General features: G+C 38.4%; 1 protein-coding gene and 1 long non-coding RNA gene across 4 annotated transcripts in view; one reads left to right on the top strand and one right to left on the bottom strand.

Moving 5' to 3' along the window:
- The first annotated feature begins 474 nt into the window (after positions 1–474).
- On the top strand, positions 475–20,834 carry si:ch211-245h14.1 (uncharacterized protein LOC563420 homolog). 3 transcript variants are annotated; one of them, XM_051960535.1, is made up of 11 exons: positions 12,159–12,775; positions 13,267–13,463; positions 13,572–13,599; positions 15,964–16,033; positions 16,281–16,306; positions 17,956–18,043; positions 18,410–18,435; positions 18,969–19,160; positions 19,645–19,841; positions 19,962–19,989; positions 20,698–20,834. In XM_051960535.1, the coding sequence occupies exons 2-11, from the start codon at positions 13,293–13,295 to the stop codon at positions 20,814–20,816; spliced, it is 945 nt and encodes a 314-aa protein (XP_051816495.1). In that variant the 5' UTR covers positions 12,159–12,775; positions 13,267–13,292; the 3' UTR covers positions 20,817–20,834. The 3 variants fall into 3 exon arrangements, 1 of the variants encoding a protein (XP_051816495.1); XR_007947440.1 differs by lacking the exons at positions 12,159–12,775; positions 13,267–13,463; positions 13,572–13,599; ... (6 more) ...; positions 19,962–19,989; positions 20,698–20,834 and adding exons at positions 475–1,232; positions 2,446–2,642; positions 2,762–2,789; ... (1 more) ...; positions 5,297–7,087; positions 7,433–9,147; XR_007947441.1 differs by lacking the exons at positions 12,159–12,775; positions 13,267–13,463; positions 13,572–13,599; ... (6 more) ...; positions 19,962–19,989; positions 20,698–20,834 and adding exons at positions 475–1,232; positions 2,446–2,642; positions 2,762–2,789; positions 4,884–7,087; positions 7,433–9,147.
- Positions 15,489–26,407, bottom strand: part of LOC110950242 (uncharacterized) — a 39,207-nt gene continuing 28,288 nt past the window's right edge. Inside the window, exons 7-9 of the long non-coding RNA XR_007947442.1 lie at positions 20,832–20,950; positions 19,091–19,227; positions 15,489–15,733 (exon numbers count right to left, since the gene is read on the bottom strand). This is a non-coding gene — a long non-coding RNA (uncharacterized LOC110950242). The remainder of the gene's footprint in view (positions 15,734–19,090; positions 19,228–20,831; positions 20,951–26,407) is intronic.

The raw sequence follows: 26,407 nt of genomic DNA, 5'->3' as shown, positions 1-26,407 counted from the left end.
TAGTCCTTCAAATCTCAAACATCCAGCATCAAACCATCCATGTCCACAATCCATAATTCACAGCTTTGCTTTCCGCTGTCTTCAACTGTTTCTTGCGCGCGCAGCGGCGCATCCATTCATACATTTGATCAGCTGATTTTACTCACGACTCGCCGGGTTCATTTCCTGATGACGAGCGATCGCCTGGACTCACTATCGTTTCCAATTCCTTCCGAGTTCTTAGTGAAGTTTATCAACTTGTTATGGCTGCTGTTGCTTTCAAAAAACAAGACGTCCAAAACAGTCCGGTTCGTCTTTTGAGGAGGAGGTTTACGACTCACTAATTTAATAAGCACATGCGGAGATCTACTATGATTCAAAAACAAGTTTTATTTACGTAAACACAAGTTAACTATTCCCCGTTGTTGACTTTCTCAAAATGCAAAAATAACAAAATTTAGTGGTTGATAAACTCTCACTCCTACAACACAAAAAGCAGAGCCCTCCAAGCGACAGCTGATCGCTCTCCCTTAATCAAGGGAGTGGGATGGCTCAACAAGTCGGAGACAGGTGAGCAGTTAATCATAATCACAACCAGCAAAATGATCAAAACAATTCAAACAATCAATCATCAATTAATAGAAATAGGCTCCAACAATATCCATATACAGATTTGTATTAATTCCAGGTCTGGTTCAGTAAAGATTCTAATAATGACTACATCAGATAATTCTTTGTCGCAGCTGGAATTTTGCAGACTGAGAGATGGTTGAGAAGGTTTGCAGTTTTTTAGCAAAATATGTTAGAATCGAAGATCGTGATTGTTATTGTACATGAAATTATCTGCAAACCAGCAAAGTGCATCAATCTGAGGTATCTAAAAATAAATAAGTCAAGAAAAATGCTTCTGAAGCCAATAACAAACAGAATATTTTGAGGGAATATTCTAAAAAGGAAAGAAAAGCTCCGTTCTCACTCCTCTCAGGATGAACTGTCATTAAAATTGACTTTAAATTTCACTTCAACACGAGATCAAAACATTTACTTTCATTACTGATGTTGTCCAGTTTTTAAAAAGTTCATGCTACTTTTATAAAATGATGAAAGTGAATAAATTGTATTTCCGTGATCTGTGTTTGATTTCTGTCTTTTCTCCTGTCATCCAGATGTTCAGAGGGAGATGATGCCACATCTGATCCAGCCGATGGAAGGTCTTGAAGTTCTCTGTGGATGGTCCTCTCACTGGATTTAAGGTTCAGATGCTCAGGAACAAACTGAGCCGATTATTAAATGTTGCTACGAAGGTATCGCTGTTTTTCTTTGTGAATGCAAAGTGCTCCAACTGAAACTTGAATTAGAACTTAGAAGTAAATCCTTCCATCTGAAAGGATCTAGTTGCATTAATAACCTCATAACGTTCTAATTTTTATTCCAGTCTTGGTTGGAAATAGAATCCCTGTTTTGATTTTCTATCTCACTTCATTCTGACATTCAGCTCTGAATCAACAGCAGATCCAGATGATGGTGATCCATGCTGTGGAAGTGTCACGTCTCCTCATTTAAATACACTGTTTATTCACCAACACTTTATTTAATAAAAGTCCCATTTAGTTTTTATGAGGAATGTGATGTTTTAATTTCTCTGTGAATAACTGCAGTCTGGTAGAACAGCTGGAGTTGTAACATCTGTCCTGATATTGATCATGAAGAAGAATTGATCAGAATACTTGTGGTTAGCCGTCATCCCTGAAGTTTTCATGAAAAAATCTTTACTTGTGTTGTGAACTTTGGTAAAAAGCTGAAACTTTAGCATTGCCAAGGATACATGAGTGTTAAATTCAGTCCATGTTTCATTTAGTTGTAGTTTTTTACTTCAAGGTTAGCAGCAAACCCGTTCAGCTGCACTGAAGTTCTGCCCCTTACAACCCGCCCGGCCAGCAGGCAGATGGATCCTCCCACATCAAGAGCCGGGTTCTGGCCAAGGTTTTTTTCCCTGTTAAAAGGGTGTTCTGTAAAGCATCTTGAGACAATTTGACTGTAATTGGTGCTATATAAACTAAATTGAATTGAATTGAAGTTTAGATGAGCTTTTCTAGTGTCTCTGCCATTATAGTGAACTGGTCCATGCCTAAAAATGATCAGGAGAAAGTATGTTGAAAAATACCACAGTAATTAAAACGTATCTGTAAGTGACTGATCCTGCATTTGGTGTTTACTTATGTCTTATTTAGATAAGATGCTGTTCAATAAACGCAATGATTTAGAGATGTAATATGAGAAATAATAATACAGGAAATAAATATTTCAGAAAACTCACCAGGAGCTGAACAGAGACACATACAGCATAGAGGAAAGAGCCACACATGGATTTAAAGCCCTGCATCATGAGCTACAGGTAGAGTAACCAAACCTGTGTGTTTCATCTGGTTCCTGACTCATTTCTTCATGTTCTGTCTGTGCTTACAGCTGGTAAACCAGCAGTTCTGGTGGTGATGCATCACACCTTCAATCGTCACCATGTTATAGCTCCAAGCAGCAGACTGGTGCAGAATCCAAACATTCTCCTCACTGTGGACTGTCTGTTTCACGAGAACAAACTCCTCAGTTGTGACCTCAATGATCAGATGTGGCATGAATTCTACAACTTTCTTGGAGTTTCTCAGGTAAAGACTAGATTTACTGAAAACAGGTCACTGTGCTCCACATCTGAAATGATGCACATGTTGGAATCTGTTACTAATCATTACAACTTTTTGTTTTATTTTTTTTTTCTTTCTTTCAGCACTTTCTCTGCCGAATCTTCTCAAGATGTAAGTTTGACAGTAATGATGAACTTCAGGTTACAGATGAGATTTTCCTCAAATCTGTAACATTTATCTCAGTTATTAGCTTTAGGTTTGTTTTAGCTCCTGTTCATAGTTGCTGTGAAGTTAAATTAAAACCTCCCTTGTGTGCAGAAGAATCGCCTTTGTTTTCTGATCAACTTGAAACTCAACTGTAATAGTAACATTAACAGTGAGTTAATAATTCTTCAAGAAGGTGAGATCATGTCAGTTTTTTCATTGTTTTCTTCACACAGATCTGTAGAGGAATGTTTGAAAAGCCATAACTTGAGAAATAATGTAGCTAGAAATTTTGGAGATTCATTGATTTGTACATATGATTCAATGGTAAAATCCTACATTGTAGAAAAATACAAACCAGTTATATGATGGTGCAAATTTGGTCAAAAAATGTCAATGTTTCTGTCTATCTGATATTCCCCCGCAATCATAATAAAAAACAAATTTAAAAACATAGATTTTATTTCATTATAACCTTGTTAGAAAAGAATTAGTCACACAGAAAAGTGGTGTAGAGAAAGTTAGTTGCAGTAATACACAGTGCACTGATGTCAGCATTAAATCCCTATTTAAAGTACTTGTTGTCTAATTGTGGAAAATGGTTTCCCCAGTACATTCACCTTTGATGCAAAATTAAGTTCACGTTGTTGACCATGTGGATGGACCTTCTTGGCTCTTACAAAACACACAGATGTTATATGATATGGGTGTATCATTTGTAGATACCTGTCATTAGACAAAATGGTTTAAGCAGAGGAAGTAATATTGTAAACATTGATCTGTAATGCTAATTGTACAACCACCATGATCATGCTTTAAACAAGGAATGTTTCACTTGATACTACATGAATGAAATAAATCTAATTGAATATGAACATGATTGCTCATGTTACCGCTTTTCCTAAAAGTATTTGAAACACTATGAGTTGTAAAACCATGATTTTTCTTGTAGTGCAGTAACAGTATTATACAAGTCCTTCATTTGGGACACTATTGGAGTGGTTTCACCAATCAGACCTGCTCAATACAAGCTCAAATAATGGCTGCAAATGCAAAACATGTAATTTCAATCATTTTTCAATCATAAAGTATAACTTGGCATCTCACTCTACTTTTTTAAAGCTCCTATTGGTGCTATTAATAGGAAACAAACTGAGCCTCTTCAAGTGAAAAGTAAAGGTTTTATAGTTGGTGGAATGTCAGAGTAAACGAAAGCTCTATTTGGCCAAATTTGCACCATCATATAACCGGTTTGTATTATTCCACAAAGTAGGGTTCTACCATTGAACCATGTGTACATATCAATGAGTGTCCAAATTTTCAGGACTCTAGCTCCATTATTTCTCAAGTTGTGGCTCTTCAAACATTTCTCTACAGATTGAAGCAAATAAAACAATGTAAAAATCAACATGACCCCACCTTCTTCAATAATTAACGCAAAAACTAAAGTTATCTATGACCCCAGATTTTGCAAGCGTTTTACATAATAGCATGTGTGTGCTCAGAATAAAATGGGACAAATATGAGATGGTCGGTCAGGAACCTTTTTCAGATTTGTTGAACTGAGGTCGAATGACCCAGAGGAATAAAAGTGACCGTATTCAAAATGTCCACTGAAATCCCAGGTTTCATGGAAATGACTTCTAAAACTGGAGCAGACACTTTAATGATATGAGTGAGGGTCACAATATTTCATAAAAAAGTCCATTAAAAGTCAGTATTATTGTATGATATTTTTATTTTACCATTTGTAAAACTTTTATCTACAAAACAACATCAACAGTATAGTCTATCATTTAAACATTCTGCATTGATAAGTTTTATAAGATAAGACTTAAAGTGGACAAAAAGTGGCTTAAGTCCTTCTGATAATTAACTTCTTATGTTATTCAATATAAAATCAATATAACTGATGTTACTGTCTCCATCAGATTACAATAAACAAACAGTGCAGGACTGATGACCAAAACGATCATGTGTTATTAATATTGATGCTACTAATATTATTGTCATGTTGGTTTGGTTTTAAATGGCTCATTGCTTTGTTTTTCTTTTTTGTAGGCATGAAAAATAAGTATATGCGTATTTTTTCACCGTTGGTGATGGTGTTTTTTTCGTATGGAATTTGGAAAGCCTACAAACCGATGGTAAGCTATCATCACAATACTTTTTTCTTGAAATGAACGTTCATAAACTTGTTATATCTTACATGTGTAGTCACCTGTAAACATGTAGCTACAGTCTTGTGTTATTATTAGTGTGACTGTATTATGGTTGTGAGGCTTTAAATCAGTGATATATCTGGAACATAACAGAGGGAAAATGGTCAGTTGAGAAGTGAGTTGCTTTAAAGGAGATTCACCTTTTCTAGCATCATTCTTTACAAAATTGCAGACCTGTTTATATGTTCTGAAGAAGAACATAACTTTAAAGGGTATTTGTTTGTGTAATTGCTCCTCCTGTTGGTGGTGAAGAGGAGATGGCAGGTGACTGGTCATGGTCCTTGGAACATCTGGATGTGGTGGAGATGCGGAGGAGGAAGGTGTACGCTCACCAGCATGGGAGAAAGAGCAACGGAACTGCAGTGAATTGAAAGACATGAGTGATGACAGTTAAAGTGATTGAAGTGGTTTTGACAATGTGGGAAAACAGAAGTGACAGAGACAATAGTATGGTGGGAATAGCTCATATTTAAAGAGGTATTGAGATGGGATGCTTGAGAAAATCTTTCTCATTGCTATAAAGCTTGATTTAAAATTGGAATCTTTTTTTTCCTTTGCTGCTGAACTGAACATTTGATTTTGTAATGCTGGAATTCAGACAGCTGAAGCCTCACATTATCTATTAATATTTACACAGCATCCAGGCTGTATATGTTGTCCCTTATCACTTACTATGAAATGTTTTTCTTTGTGGAAAGTAGTTACAGAAACTGATAGCCCTTGTGCAGTAATATGTCTGTTAGTATTGTTTTAATACTGAAAAAATGTTCATGTGTTGTTTGATGAGAATGTAAATGCAAAGATACCCGTCATCTGACAGTAACTGTGCTTTTGAGATAAATGTTTCATGACAGTATGTGTTTAAATGTGTGATTACATTATAAGATTAGATATGCAGATTAAATAAAAACAAAACAGCTCAGAGAAATAAGTATGCTGTTTTGTGCAGAATATAATATTAAGATTACATTTTGTGTAAAGAATAAATACAAATGAATCCAAATGGTTTTATTTGTGATGCTTGTCTCTGTAACTTTGTCTCATCACTGATAACAAACTCAATGATTTCATTATTAAAATGAGGTTAAAGTAAAACAAAAAAACCCTCAGTTTCCATTTTATCTCACTGCTCTTTTTAAGCTAAGGATACAGTTAATCTCTGGTCAGCACCAACTCAATAGAGAATGATAGCACCATCATGGTGTATGAATGTTTTTTGATGACTGAGAATAGGAGTCTGGTCAGACTGAAGGGATGAACAAAGTCAAATTAAGAGAGATCCTTAAAAAATCTTCTCTGAAGTGACCTGAATAAAGTTTCAGATTTGTGCAAGACAACAATGAAACATGCAGCCCGGTAAATATTACGAGAGTAGTGCCAGGACAAGACAAGCTGAGATCCAGAGTTGAACTGAAATGAAAACCGGATTGATTCTGATGGAGCTGCTAAAGCTGGAAAAAGACACAAAGACATTAAAATCTACCTGGAGCTGGCAGGAGAGGAAGGTACAGGGATGGAGATCCTTGCCGTGGGGGTCTCCCTGGGAGAGGACGTTTCCAACATCCTTGTCAGGCGGTGATATCATTGTACTGTTTTGAAAATGCTTTCTTCTGACACAAGGTGTCCTCTGACAAAGAGACGTCTGACCATGGTGGCTGAAGTGGTCTGGCAGCAGAGTGTCAGGAGGTATTATTCTGGATGCTGATCAGGCATGATGTACTTCCCGACCTCTTTGTACTTTCACTCACTGACAAATGATAATTTAATAATAATAAGATTAAATTGGCTGATATATTAGCTAAAATGCCTGAAAACAAACTTCTCTGGAGAGTTTCTTTAAAAAGAGTGAGAGGCTGAGACAGAAGAAAACTGGTCCTTGAAACCGGTCCTTGGTATAAAAAACCAAAGAAAAAAGGTTGAACATTGCTGTGGCAGTTTCCTTGAAGAAGTCCAAAAGTGAAAGTGTTTCACCGATAGTGAGGAGCTGTCAGTCTGCACTGTGTGGAAGGAACACGCCGGAGACACCAAGAATCAATCTATGTCGTAAGTAATCGTCTTAAATGTTTTAAGTCATCTCTGTGAGTTACATGAACTGCTGAGTCTCCACCATGTTTTAGAGTTTTCCAGGTGATCCACTTCCAAGTTATTTGAACCTTTTACTCTACTGTGACAAGAGAGTTTTCAGCAAAACACACAGATGTTATATGATATGGGTGTATCATTTGTAGATACCTGTCATTAGACAAAATGGTTTAAGCAGAGGAAGTAATATTGTAAACATTGATCTGTAATGCTAATTGTACAACAACCATGATCATGCTTTGAACAAGGAATCTTTCACTTGATACTACATCCATCCTCTATACACCGCTTTATCCTCCTCACTAGGGTCGCGGAGGGTGCTGGAGCATATCCCAGCTGACTCGGGCGAAGGCAGGGGACACCCTGGACAGGTCGCCAGTCTGTCGTAGGGCTACATATACGCCCCAGGATTCAAACCGGGATCTTCTTGCTGCAAGGCAAACGTGCTAACCACTAACCCACTGTGCAGCCCTTGATAGTACATGAATGAAATAAATCTAATTGAATATGAACATGATTGCTCATGTTACCGCTTTTCCGAAAAGTATTTGAAACACTATGAGTGTGAAAACCATGATTTTTCTTGTAGCGCAGTAACAGTATTATATAAGTCCTTCATTTGGGACACTATTGGAGTGGTTTCACCAATCAGACCTGCTCAATACAAGCTCAAATAATGGCCGCAAATGCAAAACATGTAATTTCAATCATTTTTCTCTCATAAAGTATGACTTGGCATCTTACTCTACTTTTTTAAAGCTCCTATTGGTGCTATTAATAGGAAACAAACTGAGCCTCTTCAAGTGAAAAGTAAAGGTTTTATAGTTGGTGGAATGGCAGAGAAAACAAAAGCACCTCATGATTCTCATTTGCTCTGACACGCACTGTGAGCTGTAAGGTCTTATATAGACAGGTGTGTGCCTTTCCTAATCAAGTCCAATCAGAATAATTAAACACAGCTGGACTCCAATAAAGAAGCAGAACCATCTCGAGGAGGATCAGAAGAAATGGACAGCAAGTGAGTTAAATATGAATGTCGCTGCAAAGGGTCTGAATACTTATGACCATGTGATATTTCAGTTTTTATTTTTAAATACATTTGCAAAAAATTCTACATTTCTGTTTTTTTTCTGTCAAGATGGGGTGCTGAGTGTACATTGATGAGAAATAAAATGAACTTTTTGATTTTGGCAAATGGCTGCAATGACACAGAGTGAAAAATTTTAAGCGGTCTGAATACTTTCCATACCCACTGTATTTGCTGGTTTACAGAGTCATTTAATTCAATCAACGTCCTACAATAATCTATAGTTAAAGTAAAACTATCAAATTGCAAGTTCTGACTCTGCTCTATTACCATGAAGACTGTGAAAATGCCCAGACTGGACAATCATTACAAGTTACCCAAGTGAGACTCCAGAGTCAATGACAGTTTAGTTTCATCATAAAAGTAAATTGTGACTTACTTTCCAAAATCAAACCTCTGAATCAATTGAACAAAATCCACCTTCAGGCCTTGTCAGCTATCATTGTTTATAATGCACATTCAGATCATCCACCCATTCTCTGTACACCACTTTGTCCTCACTGGGGTTGCGGGGGGGCCACCCTGGACAGATCGCCAGTCTATCACAGGGCTACATATACAGACAAACTATCACACTCACATTCACATGCAGGCCCAATTTAGAGTAATCAATTAACCTCAGCATATGGGAGGAAGCCAGAGGGCCTGGAGAAAACCCACGCATGCACAGGGAGAACATGCAAACTCCATGCAGAAAGATCCCAGGCTCAGGCCGGGATTTCAACCGGGAATCTTCTTGCTGCAAGGCAAAGGTGCTAACCACTACATCACTGTGCAGCCCTCCACTGACAGTTGCATTAACTAAATGTAACTCATTACACTAAGGAGGAATTTGACATGGTGCTTTGGTGCAAAACTGTGACACATACCATCGAAATGCTGTCATTAACGACAAGTCAGTTGAGCAAAGCTGAGCCTCGCAGGAGGTCACAGACTACCGTTGCCATCTAAAATTGGACGCGACAGGATTCGATTCGCCGACCTTCGAGTCTTAAGCGCGCAGTTTTAACCACTCGGCCACCGACAAGAAAAAGCCGTGAGAGGACACAAAGGGAGTGCGTGAGCCATTACGTCACAGTCTGTGTCTGTCATTTGACTTCACGTTTCCCCGTGTTTCGAGCTGCATTTATTTCACAGATATACTTTTGTTTCAGTGAAAATTATCCATCAGCAGATAATTTGCACTGTAACAAAGGTAAATCTGCACCCAGCTAAAGACAAACATGAGTGGAGCTGTTGATGGCAGGACGTGGGACTGTGGAAGACGCTGGTCTTCAGGTGGAGCTGAAGTGTCAGTGTGTGATCTACCGTCACCAACAGAATGAGCAAAATTCGTGTGCTTCCAAAAGCGTGGTTAGTTTACGTGACTGGTGTGTGATGAGATCCATTAAACTGCAGAAATAGAAAAAGCTCTCAAGCTGCAATCGTGATTGAAGCATTTTCAAAAAGTGATTGAGCTCCATTTCAGAAACAGTCAGAACCGCTGGATGTTTCCAGATACATAAATATAGATAAATACAGATTTTAAAAAATAACTAAAATAACGAATAAATAAAATTATAAAAAAATTAAATGATGTGTTTTGAAAAAACGAGGTAACCTACCTCACAGGTTTGACTTATTACAGGTTCCGTTCCCCGGTGCACCAAGCCACCTACTCCTCCCGTCGGCCTTGGGAGTTGGCCAATCTTCCTCCACTTCAAGCGTGAAGTGTCCCACTGGCACTTTATTTCAGTGATAATCGTGCTGGTGTGGTACAGAACTTCCCCTGCAATAAGTCAAACCTGCTACCAAATTTTATGAGAGCATTCCAGCTATATATATAGTCAACTGACCGGATGTTCGTCTCACTCATGGTGTTGACTAATTTTGTGGAGGCATTTCCACGTGTGACACAATCTCCCAGGAAAACCTGACCACCCCACGGTGGTTTGACATTTTTATTTGCTTTAGTTTTCGTGTGAGCAGCTGGATTAATTTAGTCTGAGGTCGACGCTTGGAATTGTGGGTAATAATTGTTACGTTTTGATCCGAGTCTCCAGGTGGATGGAACGTTAGCATAGACCACGGTCTATGGTCAGGCCATAGATATGTATGGAAGACAGCCAGCTTGTCTGGTAGCATCTCTGGCTGCTGTTGACCTTGTTTTTGGAGTAAGACACGGTAAGAAGATAAATACTTCTAACCAACTTTCAGTAGTTGGTCCAGACGCGTTAGCTAGCTAAGCGGCTAAGTTAGCTAGCGGGCTAATTAGCACGGGTGGCTAACTTACCGCTGAACACCTGTGTTAGTTGCTGCCTCAGCTGTCCGTCATTATAAAAATGAACTTCTCAACCTGTATTTCTCTGCTGTGTATTTTAGCTTTTAAAAAAGTTATTGTGCTTTAACCCGTTCAGCTGTACTAAAGTTCTGCCCCTTTTTCAACCCGCCCGGGCAGTAGGCAGATGGCTCTCCCCACATAAAGAGCCGGGTTCTGGCCAAGATTTTTTTCCCCTGTTAAAAGGGTGTTTTCCTTGCCACTGTCGCCTTGGGGCTTGCTCTGGGGGTCAGGCATATGGGTTCTGTAAAGCATCTTGAGATAATTTGACTGTAATTGCCTCTATATAAATTGAATTGAATTGAAGTTTAACATTCAACAGATCACTGTTTACCAAATAACCACAGAACCGTCTGGCACACACTAAACTTGCCCCAAGACAAACGCCCTGTTATCCTGCCTTCCCTTCATTACCAAGGTTTTTCTTTAAATTTACGTACTGTAGCACATCTAAGAGACTAGAACAATTTTTTAAATTAACATACGAAAAATTATTCAAATGTGGATTACTGCTCTCTACACTTACTCTGAATAGTTGGACTAACCGCAGTTACTGAGTACAATCACAAACAGAGAAAGTTATCTCCGGTGGAGACTGCACGGTGTTTTATTTTGAAAATAACTAGCTCGTCTGTCCGTCAATTCCGGTAAATAAAGCAGTCAATCTAACCCCTGCAAAAATGCCTGAAAACAAACGTCTCTGGAGAGCGTTTTTTTCTTTTTCTTTTTTTTAAGAAAAGAGGGATAGGCTGAGACAGAAGAAAACCGGTCCTTGAAACTCAAAAGGTTGAACACTGGTTTCCTTGAGGAAGTCCAAAACGAAAGTGAAAGTGTTTCACCGACAGAGGAGCTGTCAATCTGCACTGTGAGGAAGGAACACGCCAGAAACACCAGGAATCAATCTAAGTCGTAAGTAATGGTCTTAAAATGTTTTAATCATCTCTGTGAGGCTGTGAACTGCTGAGTCTCCACCATGTTTAGAGTTTTCCAGGTGATCCACTTCTGAGTTATTTGGACCTGTACCTCCACTGAGCAACTGTGACAAGAGAATTTGTGACATGTTTGCAGCTGATTGCTTTGTTTAGTTTTAAATTATGTTGACTAAACGTTCTTCTGTCTTTATTTATGTTTCTTCGGATACATGCCCCAGGATATGGAAACTGGTAAGAACACAGATCTACAAGTTTTGACAAAAATTGTTGCTTTTTCAAGACAAAGTAATATTTCAGGATCTTATCAGTGTCTGACTGCTTCTTTGTGAAACAAGTTTCTCATAGACTGATGAGCCTACAAATAATTGTTCAGCCTAATATTATGGGTCAACTTTGTAGCCATAGTAATTTAAAGTAATAGATCTGGTTAAAAATGTGCATCTAGCAGAAAATTATGTAGCATTTTCTAATCTTTGTGCCCCCAAGTGATGGTACCAAACTAATGAACGAACGAACAGTTCAAATGTCATCAAATTTGGTAAAGATTTAGGAAAATGACAACAGTTTTGGGTATTCGAACACTGCAGTGAGGATCTACAGAGTGAGACAAAAATAACACACACTTGTCTTAACTCAGTTTCACGATCTTGTTATTGAGACAACATGCATAAGAATCTGAAGTGGACTGACAGGTTAGAAATGGAAGCTTAAATGTTAGGTATTTATCTGTCTGCAGCAGAAATAGTGCTTCTCTGCAGATGTGTATTATCTTCTAGCAGGAACTAACACATTTTTGTATCTCTACTTGACTGATGATGACACTTTGACTCACAGTAAATGTTTAAAGAAGGTTGGATACAAAAAGCCACCAGTTGATTCATTTCATTTTGAATTTTCTTGGTAATAGTTTGAAGATTTGTTCATTCATGTACTGAACACCTCCAGTGACACAAAAATAAAGAAAAACTGTGATGCATTTTACAATAAGTTTGTTAATTAGGCTATATCTGGCTAAAATGTAATTATTTGACAAGATTTTTCTTCACCTCTTTCATGTAGTGTTGCTACACTAAATGATGTTTCAGCTCAACAATAACTTAAACTTTTTGATTTATTTCAAGTGTTGGGGAAAAAGTTCTTTGTCAAAGTAGTGGGAACTACGAACGGCGCTCACCGACCCATTGTTGAAGGGTTGAAAAGAGGAGGCCAAACTGAGGTGATATCTCCTGAACAGTGTGATTACCTTCTGGTTTTCTGTCCTGTTGCTACACGAGTTGGAACAGACATCAGCGAGGCTCTGGACCACATTCCTGGTAAGGAGTTCCTTTGGTCAGTGTTTGGCAAATTTCACACTGATTAGTGACCTCCAGGCACAGAGCCCACAACCTGGTGGAAATGAGTTTGAAATGAAGTTATTTAGATGAGCTTCTTTAGTGTCTCTGCCATTATAGTGAACTGATTCATGCCTCCTAATAGTCAAGAGAAAGTATGTTGAAAAATACCACAGTAATTAAAATGTATCTATAAGTGATTGATTCTGCATTTGGTGTTTACTTCTGTCTCATTTAGATAAGATGCTGTTCTATAAAGGCAATGATTTAGAAATGTAATGTGAGAAATAAAAACACAGAAAATAAATATTTCAGAAAACTCAACAGGAGCTGAACAGAGACACATACAGCATAGAGGAAAGAGCCACACATGGATTTAAAGCCCTGCGTCATGAGCTACAGGTGGAGTAACCAAACCTGTGTTTTTCATCTGGTTCCTGACTCATTTCTTCATGTTCTGTCTGTGCTTACAGCTGGTAAACCAGCAGTTCTGGTGGTGATGCATCACACCTTCAATCGTCACCATGTTATAGCTCCAAGCAGCAGACTGGTGCAGAATCCAAACATTCTCCTCACTGTGGACTGTCTGTTTCATGAGAACAAATTTCTCAGTTGTGACCTCAATGATCAGATGTGGCATGAATTCTACAACTTCCTTGGAGTTTCTCAGGTAAAGACTAGATTTACTGAAAACAGGTCACTGTGCTCCACGTCTGAAATGATGCACATGTTGCAGTCTGTTACAAAACTTTTTACTGTTAATTTTTTTTTCTCTCAGTACCCTTTCTGGAGAATCTCCTCGAGATGTAAGTGTGACAGTAATGATGAACTTCAGGTTACGGATCAGATTTTTCTCAAGTCTCCTGTAACACCTATCTCACATTAGTGTTAGGTGTGTTTGATGCTCCTCTTCATAGCTGCTGTGAAGTTGAATTAAAACCTCCCTCACTGTTATGGGCAGGGGACTCACCTTTGATTTCTTATCGACTTGAAGCTAAATTGTAATCATAAAACAACAATGCAGCATGTTAAAATGATACCCTATACTGTTGATGTTGTTTTGTAGCTAAAAGTTTTATAAGTGGTGAAAAACCTCAAAGAATTCTGACTTTTAGTAGACTTTTTGAAGGAAATGTTGTGACCATTACTCATATCTTTAAAGTATGACCCATGGAGATGCAGTGATTAAGGACAAGTACAACATGACGAATGACAATCCTAACCCTTTAAGCTGCGGTCAATTCCAGCCATTTTCAGTACAAAAAAATCGCTAATATTCTATTTGTAAATAAAAAATATGACGAGAAGTACAGGGAATATTGGACGTGCATCGCGAGGTGCATTTCCTTGAAAACGACCGATTCTTGGATTTTATACCGACTTCAGGACATGTTTTGGACAAAATAGTTTACTGGCTTGTGTCATCTGGATGTAAAAGGTTGGATTATGGCCGTTTTTTGTGGAATATTTTTTTCTGTGTGTAATAATGAACCCGGAAATGTGAGTCGCGCTGTGTGCGTTGAAGCCGTGTATAGAGAACGGATGGATGGATATTCGTTGTTTGTCGGACAAATGTGTTCATATTACCCGCTGTGGTAATCACATCTGAAAGTGGTTTATACCGGCGGATTCATGAGAATCTAAGCTTTCCATCGGCGTATAGTGTTTGTATAATCGCGTTTGCAGCCTTCGGACATTCTTGAAATTCCTATGCAAATTAGTAAGTGTACCACCGGCGGGACACTGAAGTTTAACGGGCTAAATGTGACAGTATTTATATACTGTAAATTACATAAATGATGAAGAAAATAGCGCACACCTTAGACTCTGCCACATATCACTCCTTCATTCCTTTTCCCACAGTTATCCACAATTCTTTCAATCTTTTGTCATTTATTACTGTCTGTCAGATTCCCCTCTTACATTTTGTTATCATACTTCTGCTATTTGCATCTGTTTGCCATCCCTCTTGATTCAACCGCCTTTTGTTCTTTGTTGTATTACCCTCTCTTACTGATTAGCAACCATATGAAAATTAACCACTATTCACCTTTGCATTTACATACGGCCCCCTTCCATACTCTCTGACCATCCCTATAAAATTTGTACTTTCCAAATGTTCTGAGTCGGCTCACCTTCACAGACTCGTGCTTTGTGCTGGTAAGCCCACCGTATGCCGGAATACCAATAACCACCCCACTACAGCAAACTTTGAAGGACTAAGTGAAATTTCTTCAACATAAGCCACTTATTTGGAAATTATAACAAAGATGCACAGTGTATTATAACTACCCAAAGTGTCTGCTCTGAGCTCTTGCTGCAGCTTTAGTAATTATTTCCATTTAACAGGGATTTTAGTGGACATTTTGAGTATGGTCACATTTCTTCCTTCTGGATCATTCAACCCCAGTTCATCATAATTGAAAAAAAAGTTCACATGTGACCATCTCATATTTGCTTGAATTGTTTTCAGTGTATATATATGTTCTACATTGGTTTAAGTCCTTCTGATAATTGACTCATTGTGTTATTTCATTGTAAAATCAATAGGCAGTGGGTATGGAAAGTATTCAGACCCCTTGAAATTTTTCACTCTCTGTGTCATTGCAGCCATTTGCCAAAATCCAAAAAGTTCATTTTATTTCTCATTCATGTGCACTCAGCACCCCATCTTGACAGAAAAAAAACAGAAATGTAGAATTTTTTGCAAATTTATTAAAAAAGAAAAACTGAAATATCACATGGTCATAAGTATTCAGACCCTTTGCTCAGTATTGAGTAGAAGCACCCTTTTCAGCTCGTACAGCCATGAGTCTTCTTGGGAATGACGCAACAAGTTTTTCACACTTGGATTTGGGGATCCTCTGCCATTCTTCTTGCAGATCCTCTCCAGTTCTGTCAGGTTGGATGGTGAACGTTGGTGGACAGCCATTTTGAGGACTGCAATGACACAGAGTAAAAAATTTCAAGGGGTCTGAATACTTTCCATACCCACTGTAATTGGTGTTTCTCTGTCCATCAGATTACGGAAAGCGAACGGAACTGATGGCCTAAACTATTAAATGTAGTATTAATATTCATGCTACTATGATTAGTGTTATGTTGGTTCTGTGTTGTTTGAGTTGTAAATGACACCAGATGGCTCTTTGTTTTGTTTTTCTTTATTCTAGTGATGGTGGTTCTTCTTATCGCATTGGCAGGGGTGCTCTTAGTTCAGAAAGGGTATGATTTCTTTTCAAGGTAAGCTATCATCGCAAGTTTTTCTTGAAGTGACAAAATAAACATGTTATATCATGTATGTGCAGTCACCTGCAAACATGTAACTACTGTCCGTGTTCTTATTAGTGTGACTGTATTATGGTTGTGGGGCTTTAAGCAGCCATTTTTCCAATGTTCGGTGTTTCTTTAGTTTGCAATATGATCTCAAATTTTTAGCTTTAAATTATGTTGACTAAAGCTTCCTCTGTCTTTCTTCATGTTTCTTCAGATACAAGCCCCAGGACATGCAAAGTGGTGAGAAAATAAATGTACAGTTTTTGACAAAATATGCTGCTATTTTGAGACAAAGTAATATGTCAGTATTAAAGAGATTAAGTTATGCTTAGTTATTACACGAAATATCATTTAAAGCAGACCAACCAAAGAGGCAAGGGTTTTCTTCTGTGATTGGCACCAATAGGAACTTCACTATGGTTCAGTTCAAGGCATAACTTTATGAAAAAAAGATTTAAATGATATGTTTTACATTTCTGGTCAATATTTGAGCTTTTATTGAGCAGGTCTAATTGTTGAAGCCGCTCCAATAGTGTCCCAACTGGAAAAAGTTATATAATATTTTTACTGGGCTACAAGAAAAATCATGGTTTTCCAACTCATAGTGCTTCAAATAATTTTAGGAAAAGTGGTAATATGAGCAAACACGTGGATTATGTCAGACATATACTGTATATTTTTCACTTGTTTTCAGTTCCTCTCATTTTTATTTCGTTATCAATGACTGTTTTATTTCATCATAACCTTGTTAGAAAGAATTAGTCACACAGAAAAACTGTAGAGACAGTTAGTTGCACTAATACAGTGTGCTGATGTCTGCATTAAATATCTGTGTAATGTAGTTTTTGTCCAACTATTTGTGGAAAACAGTTTCCCCAGTTCATTCCCTTCTAATGTAACATTAAGTCATGCTGTTGACCATGTGGATGGATTTTCCTGGATATTCCAAAACAAAATGGTTTAAGCAGAGGAAGTGACGTTGTAAACATTGATTTGTAATGCTTAATGTACAACAACCATGTGTTGAACAAGGAATGTTTCACTTGATATGCATGCATGGAATAAATCTAATTGAACATGGACCTTCTTTCAGAATTTTTAACTGCAAAGCTAATGTTAACTATAACCCCAGATTGGACACATGGTCAACTCAATCAAGATGGGCCACTTTAGAAAAACATCAATGAAACAGAAGATGGTCAAGTATGGGGCATTTGGTGAATTTAGGTACAATGACTCATCCAGATAAGCTTTTTAAGATGAGCTAAGCATGACTTAAACTGGACATTGGTTTAAGTCCTTCTGATAATTGACTTTCTGTGTTGTTTCCTTGTAAAATCAATAAAATTGGTGTTTCTCTGTCCATTAGATTACAGAAACAAACACAACAGGACTGTTGACCAAAACTATTTGTATTGTACACTACCAGTCAAAGTTTGGGGTCACCCAGACAATTTCAGGTTTTCCATGAAAACTCAGTTTTATTCATGTGCTAACATAACTGTACAAGGGTTTTCTAATCATCAATTAGCCTTTCAACACCATCAGTTAACACAATGTAGCATTGGAACACAGGAGTGATGGTTGCTGGAAATGTTCCTCTGTACCCCTATGGAGATATTCCACTAAAAATCAGCCGTTTCCAGCGAGAATAGTCATTTACCACATTAACAATGGCTAGACTGTATTTCCGATTCATTTAATGTTATCTTCATTGAAAAAAAACTTCTTTTCTTTCAAACATAAGCAAATTTGTAAGTGACCCCAAACTTTTGAATGGTAGTGTACGTATTATTAATATGGTACTGTTATTATTGTTATGCTGGTTTGTGTTGTTTGAGTTGTAAATGACACCAGATGGCTCATTGTTTTGTTTTCCTGTATTCTAGTGATGGTGGTTCTTCTTGTTATCGCATTGATGTTGGTGGCTGTAATTCGTAACGCACGCTATCATTTCTTCACCCAAACGATATCAAAGTAAGCTATAATCGCAATATGTTTTTCTTGAAGTGACAAAATAAACTTGTTGTATCATGCATGTCCAGCCACCTGGTAAAATGTAGCTACTGTCCTGTGTTATTAATGTGACTGTATTATGGTTGTGAGGCTTTAAATCAGTGATCAGGAACACAACAGAGGGGAAATGGTCAGTTGAGAAGTGAGTTGCTTTCAAGCAGACTCACCTTTTCTAGTGTCACTCTTTACAAACTTGCAGACCTGTTTATATGTTCTAAAGAAGAACATATCTTTAAATCATTTTTTAGTTTTCAATGTGATCCCATATTGTTTAGCTGTAAATTATGTTGACTAAAGCTTCGTCTCTCTTTCTTCATGTTTCTTCAGATACATGCTCCAGGACATGGAAAGTGGTGAGAAAATAAATGTACAGTCTTTGACAAAATATGCTGGTTTTTGTTACGTTTGATATATATATATATATTTTTTTAAATGAGACAACATGCATAAGAATCTGAAGTGGACTGACAGGGTAGAAATGGAAACTCTTCAGCTTAAATATTTGGTATTTATCTGTCTACAGCAGAGTTAGTGCTTCTCTGCAGACGTGTATTAACTTTTATCCAGGAACTAACAAATTTTTGTATCTCTACTTGACTGACAATGACACTTTGACTCACAGTAAATGTTTAAAGAAGGCTGGATGCAAAAAGCCACCAGCTGATTCAGTTCGAATTTTCTTGGTGATGATTTGAAGATTTGTTCATTCATGTACTAAACACCTCCAGTGACACAAAAATAAAGAAATACTGGTATGAAGTTCACAAAATGTTTATTTATGCTAAGTCTTGCTAAATTCTAATTATTTGACAAGATTTTTCTTCACCTCTTTCATGTAGTGTGGCTATACTAAATAACTTAAATTATCTCTCTGATTCATTTTAAGTGTCGGGGAAAAGGTTCCATGTCAAAGTAGTGGGAACTACGAACGGCGCTCACCGACCCATTGTTGAAGGGTTTAAAAGAGGAGGCCAAACTCATGTGATGTCTCCTGAACAGTGTGATTACCTTCTGGTTTTCTGTCCTGTTGCTTCTCGAGTTGGAACAGACATCAGCGAGGCTCTGGACCACATTCCTGGTAAGGAGTTCCTTTGGTCAGTGTTTGGCAAATTTCACACTGATTAGTGTGAAACAGAGCCCACCTCCTGGTGGAAATGAGTTTGAAATGAAGTTATTTAGATGAGCTTTTCTAGTGTCTCTGCCATTATAGTGAACTGATTCATGCCTACAAATGAACAGGAGCAAGTATGTTGAAAAATACCACAGGAATTAAAACGTATCTGTAAGTGACTGATCCTGCATTTGATGTTTACTTCTGTCTCATTGATTAGATGCTGTTCTATAAAGGCAATGATTTAGAGATGTAATGTGAGAACTAAAAATACAGGAAAGAAATATTTCAAAAAAACTCACCAGGAGCTGAACAGAGACACATACAGCATAGAGGAAAGAGCCACACATGGATTTAAAGCCCTGCATCATGAGCTACAGGTAGAGTAACCAAACCTGTGTGTTTCATCTGGTTCCTGACTCATTTCTTCATGTTCTGTCTGTGCTTACAGCTGATAAACCAGCAGTTCTGGTGGTGATGCATCACACCTTCAATCGTCACCATGTTATAGCTCCAAGCAGCAGACTGGTGCAGAATCCAAACATTCTCCTCACTGTGGACTGTCTGTTTCACGAGAACAAACTCCTCAGTTGTGACCTCAATGATAAGATGTGGCATGAATTCTACAACTTTCTTGGAGTTTCTCAGGTAAAGACTAGATTTACTGAAAACAGGTCACTGTGCTCCACATCTGAAATGATGCACATGTTTCAGTCTGTTACAAATTATTACAGCTATTTATTGTTTTATTTTTTTTCTTTCTTTCAGTACTTTCTCTGCCGAATCTTCTCGAGATGTAAGTTTGACAATAATGATGAACTTCAGGTTACAGATGAGATTTTTCTCAAATCTGTAACACTTATCTCAGTTATTAGCTTTAGGTTTGTTTTAGCTCCTGTTCATAGTTGCTGTGAAGTTAAATTAAAACCTCCCTTGTGTGCAGAAGAATCCCCTTTGTTTTCTGATCAACTTGAAACTAAACTGTAATAGTAACATTAACAGTGAGTTAATAATTCTTAAAGGTGAGATCATGTCAGTTTTTGCATTGTTTTCTTCACACCGATCTGTAGAAGAATGCTTTAAGAGCCGTAACTTGAGAACCAGAGAAATTTTCAAGACTCATTGATATTTACATATGATTCAATGGTACAATCCTACATTGTAGAATAATACAAACCAGTTATATGATGGTTTATTAAAACAACACAACAATCAAAATATCGTTAAGTTTTTATACAAAAGCTATTGGTACCTATGAACCCCGACTTTACACCTGGTCAACTCAATCAATGTCACCACTTTAAAAAAAAGCCTGCAAGTTGAAGATGACTTCGGATGTTTTTTGCTTTTTTCACAAGACGAAAAAACCCCAATTTCAACAGGATTGATGGTGAAAACTGTTTGTATTATATGTATTGTGTTGTTTTTGTTTTATTTTTGTTCTGTGTTGTTTGAGTTGTAAATGATGCCAGGTGGCTCATTGCTTTGTTTTTCTTTATTGTAGGGATGAAGTTGACACCGGTTCATGTTGTTTCTGCATTTTTCTTCATGGCTGTCACATATGGAATTTGGCATTATCCCTTTGCACAACAAACTCATCCTGATCCAAGTTTTGAGGATTAGGAAAGAATACATTACCCTAAAGAGTCTAGAAGTTGGTGGTGAAGACATGATGGCAGGTGTCTGGTTGTGGTGCTCTGAACGTCTGGATGAGGTGGAGATGTGGAGGAGGAGGAGGAGGGTCCACGTTCAACAGCCTGGGAGAAAGAAGTGCAGTGAATTGAAAGAATGATGCCTACAGGTTGATTGGCCTGGAGAGTGCTGACAGACAATCATTGGACGAGAGCAGTGACATATTTGCAGTGATTGAAGTGGTTTTGACAGTGTGGGAAAACGGAAGTGACAGAGAGAATCGTGTGGTGGGGATAGGTCATATTTAAACAAGTATTAAGACAGGATGTGAGTGAACAAATCTTCCTCATTGATGTAAAGCTTCAATAAAAGTTATAATCTTTTTCTTTGCTACTGAGCTGAAAATACACTGCTCAAAAAATTAAAGGAACACTTTTTAATCTAGGTAAGTATTGCATCAAATTAGTGAAACGTGGGATAGTGATCTGGTCAAGTAACTGAGGGGCTTTTTAGTCAGTTTCAGCTGCTTTTGTGTTCATAAAATTAACAGTGGGTGCACTAGAGGGGTAACACTGAGGCAAACCGGAAAGAGTCTACGGGTGTGTAGAGGGAGGGCCAAAGGGCCTGCTGTCAGATACACACACAGACATAGATTTATTACAGCAGTGGATTAATTTTTACACAACAGGTGAAGGCCACTGACATTTTTTTTTCCTTCCTAATGTTTTCTGACTGTTTTTCACTAGTTTTGCATTTGGCTAGGGTAAGTGTCACTTCTGGTAGCATGAGGCGATACCTGGACCCTACAGAGGTTCCACAGACAGTCCAACCCCTCCAGGATGACACATCAATGTGTGCCATTGCCAGAAGGTTTGCTGTGTCTCCCAACACATTCTCAAGCGCATGGAGGAGATTCCAGGAGACAGGCAGTTAGTCTGGAAGAGCTTGACAGGGCTGTCGAAGGTCCTCAACCGATCAGCAGGACAGGTATCTGCTCCTTTGTGCAAGGAGGACCAGGATGAGCACTGCAATAGCTCTACAAAATGACCTCCAGCAGACCACTGGTGTGAATGTCTCTGATCAAACAATCAGAAAGAGTTGTAATGAGAGTGGTCTGAGGGCCCAGCGTCCTCTCGTGCCCGCTGTGCTCGCTGACTGGCACCGTGGAGCTCGGCTGGCATTTGCCATAGAACACAGGAATTGGCAGGTCCACCACTGATGCCCTGTGCTTTTCACAGATGAGAGCAGGTTCACCCTGAGCACATGTGACACATGAAAGGGTCTGGAGAAGCCGTGGAGAACGTTATGCTGCCTGTACCATTGTTCAGTATAACTGGTTTGGTGGTGGGTCAGTGATGGTGTGGGGAGGCATATCCATGGAGGGATGCACAGACCTCTACAGGCTGGACAATGGCATTCTGACTGCCATTAGGTATCAGGATGAAATCCTTTGACCCATTGTCAGACCCTACATTGGTGCAGTGGTCCTGGATTCCTTCTGGTGCCCGACAATGCCCAGTCTTATGTGGTAAGAGAACTCATGCAGTTCCTGGAGGATGAAGGAACTGATACCATTAGCTGGCCCCCACGCTCACCTGACCTGAATCCAATAGAACACCTTTGGAACATTATGTTTTGTTTCATCCGACACCATCAGGTTGCTCCTGACTGTCCAGGAGCTCAGTGATGCCCTGGTCCAGTTCTGGGAGGAGATACCCCAGGACACCATCTGTCGTCTCATTCAGAGTTTGTCCCGGCATCGTCAGTCATGCATACAAGCACATGGAGGCCATACAAACTACTGAATACCATTTTGAGTTGTTGCCAAGGAATTTCAGCAAGATGGACTAGCCTGCCACATCAGTTTTTCTCTATGATTTTGGGGTGTTTTGAATTTAGCCCTCCTGGGGGGTTGATAATTTTCATTTGCATCAAACAATGTGGCACTTTTCATTCCTAACACATTATCCAGTCCATATCAATGCTAATATCCAGTTTGTTTTTTCCCCGTATTGAAATATGATGTATTTTCAAAGTGTTCCTTTAATTTTTTTGAGCAGTGTATAATTTTATAGTGCTTTAATTCAGACTGCTGAAACCTCACATTATCTATTAATAATAATAATAATCAAGACTGACTGTGTTGCCCTTTTTCACTTACAGTAAAATGTCTTTTTTTTGTGTTCATATGCAGATTGAATAAGAATAAAACAGCTTGGTGAAATAATTATGCTGTTTTTTTCGTTTATTTTATTTTTTTGATCAGTGAGAATAGGAGTCTGATCAGACTGAATGGCTGAAGATCCTAAAAGATCTGAAAGATCCTAAAAAGCCTTCACGGAAGTGACCTGAATAAAGTTTGACATTTGTGCAAGACAACAATGAAACATGCAGCCCGGTAAATATTACAAATGTAGCGCCAAGACAAGTGCTCAGTTCAGTGATGTATTTTAGCATCAAATTCATAGCTGGTGTTGTACTGGACTGTACATACGTTATAATACTCTGTCCCCTTCATTAAAGTAAACAGCCAGGAGGCTGAACTGTATAAATAACACAGTACGATTGTATCAAGAGCCCTCTAGTGGTCTGCTTGAGGCAATAGTATGTGTCTGCAGAGCCGGAAGCTGCACGGAGAGAGCAGGGGTGGAGGCAGATTAATTTTAGTGGGAGGGGCACGGGGGGGTGCAACAGATATTTGGGGGGGCCACCAAAAAGTTATAAGAAAAAATGAAAGCTGCTTCCGACCTCTCGCTTTTACAAAGTATTTTTCATGTTTTTTTTGACTCTTTAACCCACAAGGAAAGCTGGACTGTTAACATTCATATTATGATGGACTTGTTTCCTTGTTTATGTGAATTACAGCATCATTAGCTGCAGCATCTGCCTGTTATGTAAAACTAATTAGCTCAATGACAGTATCCTGAGGGCAATTAAGTGACATATTGTGCAAGAGCAGCACTATTTACAACCCTGTGGATTTCCACTTCTTAGTTTACTGCCAATTATCACACATAAACTAGAAATAATATTCTGTACCTTTAGCAACCAGTTCTCAGCTGTAAACCACAAACATCATAGGGTTCTGTATGCTAATCAGTCTTAATTAAAATGAGTACGACCCAATACACAGGGAACAACAACAATCTGTACCCCTGATCTGTGGTAAAATAATCAGAAATGTTCTGTGCAGTAATGTAAATTTTAAAATAATAAAATAAACTACAATAAGCAGCACTCTACACATTCAATAGTAAACCTGAAAACAATAATAAGCAGTAACAATACTCCGTATTCTTAAATCATTTGATAGTACACAGCTCACCAAACATCATAGTGTTCTGCACAGAAATCAGAAAAAGTTGCTCCCAGTACACTTTCACAGTGAGCGAAGTTATTTACTCTTAGTAAGTACCTAGTGCTCACCTCTGGTCCTTGGTTGTGCACAGTAATCTGTCTTAATCAGAACATACATCACTACATTTTCATAGTGCAATTTCAAATTTCTTTTTTTTTCGAGGCAAACCCACTTCAAAATGATCATGTCGGCTACTAAACAACCTCCATATCCAAGGCCTTGGCTCTGCTGGACTCCACACTTAGCACCCCAAAGTCCCTCAGTCTGTCATTGTTCATGGTGGTGCACAAATGATTTTTTTTTTTTAAATTTTTTTTAAAATCAGTTTCAGTGCTGAAAAGCTGCATTCGCAAGCAGCTGTGCTTACAGGCAGGGCGACTGTAATTTTGCACAGTCTAAAGAGTTCGATTCCGAACAGTCATCAGGGTCCTAGTGAGGATAAAGCAGTGTATAGAGAATGGATGAATGGACAGTCATCAGGGTCTGAAGTGTCCAGCTCCTCCACTGGTGCTTCTAAAGGTATGGATTAAAATAGAGTCAATACTTCTTTAAATTGAAGAAAAAAATACAATTTTACAATGTGGCATAAATTGCAGACATTTAACAGAGACACATTTTAAAACTGCACAGAATTCAGTGCCATCAGTTTTGTCATTTAGAGTAGGTAGTTTAGTCATTATAATTTACTCTGCTATGGCAGAGCAGCAAATAAATAATACTATATGGTATAAATACAAGTGCATCACTTTTCTCATACCTGTACTTTCACCTGGAGGTTCATGGTTGCTGCTCTGGCCTTGGATGGTTGACCCAACAACACATGATGCTCCCTGGCTGCATTCAGACTGACCCTGGCCCTCTCTGGAGCTGTCAGTCTGACCTGCACTGTCCCTGCTCTGACCTACTGACTTCTATTAATGAAAAAGTGCTGAATGTCTCCTCTCTGTTTCATTGTCTGTAAACATATCACGACAAAAATATTATTTACTGAATTGTACTCAACTTCAGTTTAAGTAGTTCAAAAGTAACTGAAATGTTGAATAAATAGCTTAGAACAAAAACGTGGATAAACCAACTTAACTGTCCGTCTGCTTTAGCAAAAGATAACACAGGTCACTATTAGCTGGGATAGTTAGTCACGCTTCAGACAGGAATTTCTAGCAGGAATAAATGCCTAGTTTCTGTCTCTTTATTCCTCAAACTACACGAACACTTTCCATGCAAATGGAGGCAGTAGATTTTAACAGTAGTTTGCACAGGTGTTAGCCAAACTTCATGCAATTCAAAACTAATACAGTCTGTAAAGTAATCGAATGTCCGCACAAAGCTTTGCAATGAATGTGAGGTTTACTTCTGGCTCAGAACCGCTCGGACACAGCACATAAACAGCACAACAACAACAACAACAACAACAGTCCTCTTTGCCCAGGTAACCAAGACAGTTCTTATTTTCGTCGTCGTCGTTGAAAGTTAAAAACTCCTTGAAAAAAAAGAATTAAATTCTAAGTATATTTTGAGTGAAATCATCCTTTAAAGCTGCAAGTTCTGCATTTCAACTGTGTCTTGTGCACTTAAGTGATCATCTATTGTGGTAACTTTTAAAAGCTGCTCTAAATATGCGAACGGAAGTGTGCAGCGTCCGGGTCTGCAGATACACCCTTCTTGCTTGAGGAAGTGTGTTGTCGCAAAATAAAAGTTCAAGTGTTTCACTGTCAGAGAGGAACTGTAAGTCTGCATTGCGTGGAAGGAAAATGCCAGAGACTTCAGGAAATGATCAACCTATTCCGTAAGTAACCACTTTAAAAATGTTTTCAATAACCCCCATGAGGCTGTGAACTGTTGAGTTTCTACTCTGTTTTGGAGTATTTTAGATTGTGCAGCTTGAAATATTTACAGCTGTGTCATCTGCACAGTAAGAGTGTCTGCAGCACAGGCCGTTGCAATCTCAGGATGACAGCTGTCACTTCCAGGACTTGTGGTTTTCTCGTCATCGACTGAGTTGAATGAGTCAAAGACCTAATTTCTTGCCAGTGATAGTCACAGCACAAGTAATGAGTACTGTTATGTTGACTAAAAGATCCTCTGTTTTTCTTTATCCTTCTTCAGGAACCCAACCCTGAGCATAAAAAATGGTGAGAAAATGAATTTACAGTTTTAAACCTCACTTAGCTGTAACAACAAATATCATGTGAAGCAGCTGTACCAGTCTTTTCATCTCATCAGT

This window comes from Acanthochromis polyacanthus, chromosome 16, assembly GCF_021347895.1.
Source record: "Acanthochromis polyacanthus isolate Apoly-LR-REF ecotype Palm Island chromosome 16, KAUST_Apoly_ChrSc, whole genome shotgun sequence".
Lineage (NCBI taxonomy): Eukaryota > Metazoa > Chordata > Actinopteri > Pomacentridae > Acanthochromis > Acanthochromis polyacanthus.
Note: the sequence above shows the minus strand (reverse complement) of the source record. Positions and strands in the feature narration are given on the sequence as shown.

Bases quoted from the DNA above. Each gene is read 5' to 3' on its own strand.
- si:ch211-245h14.1 (XM_051960535.1), top strand. From the start codon at position 13,293: ATGCATCACACCTTCAATCGTCACCATGTTATAGCTCCAAGCAGCAGA. The intron at 18,044-18,409 runs GTAAGCTATAAT...ATGTTTCTTCAG, and splicing joins TTCACCCAAACGATATCAAA to ATACATGCTCCAGGACATGG. The intron at 19,842-19,961 runs GTAAAGACTAGA...TCTTTCTTTCAG, and splicing joins ACTTTCTTGGAGTTTCTCAG to TACTTTCTCTGCCGAATCTT.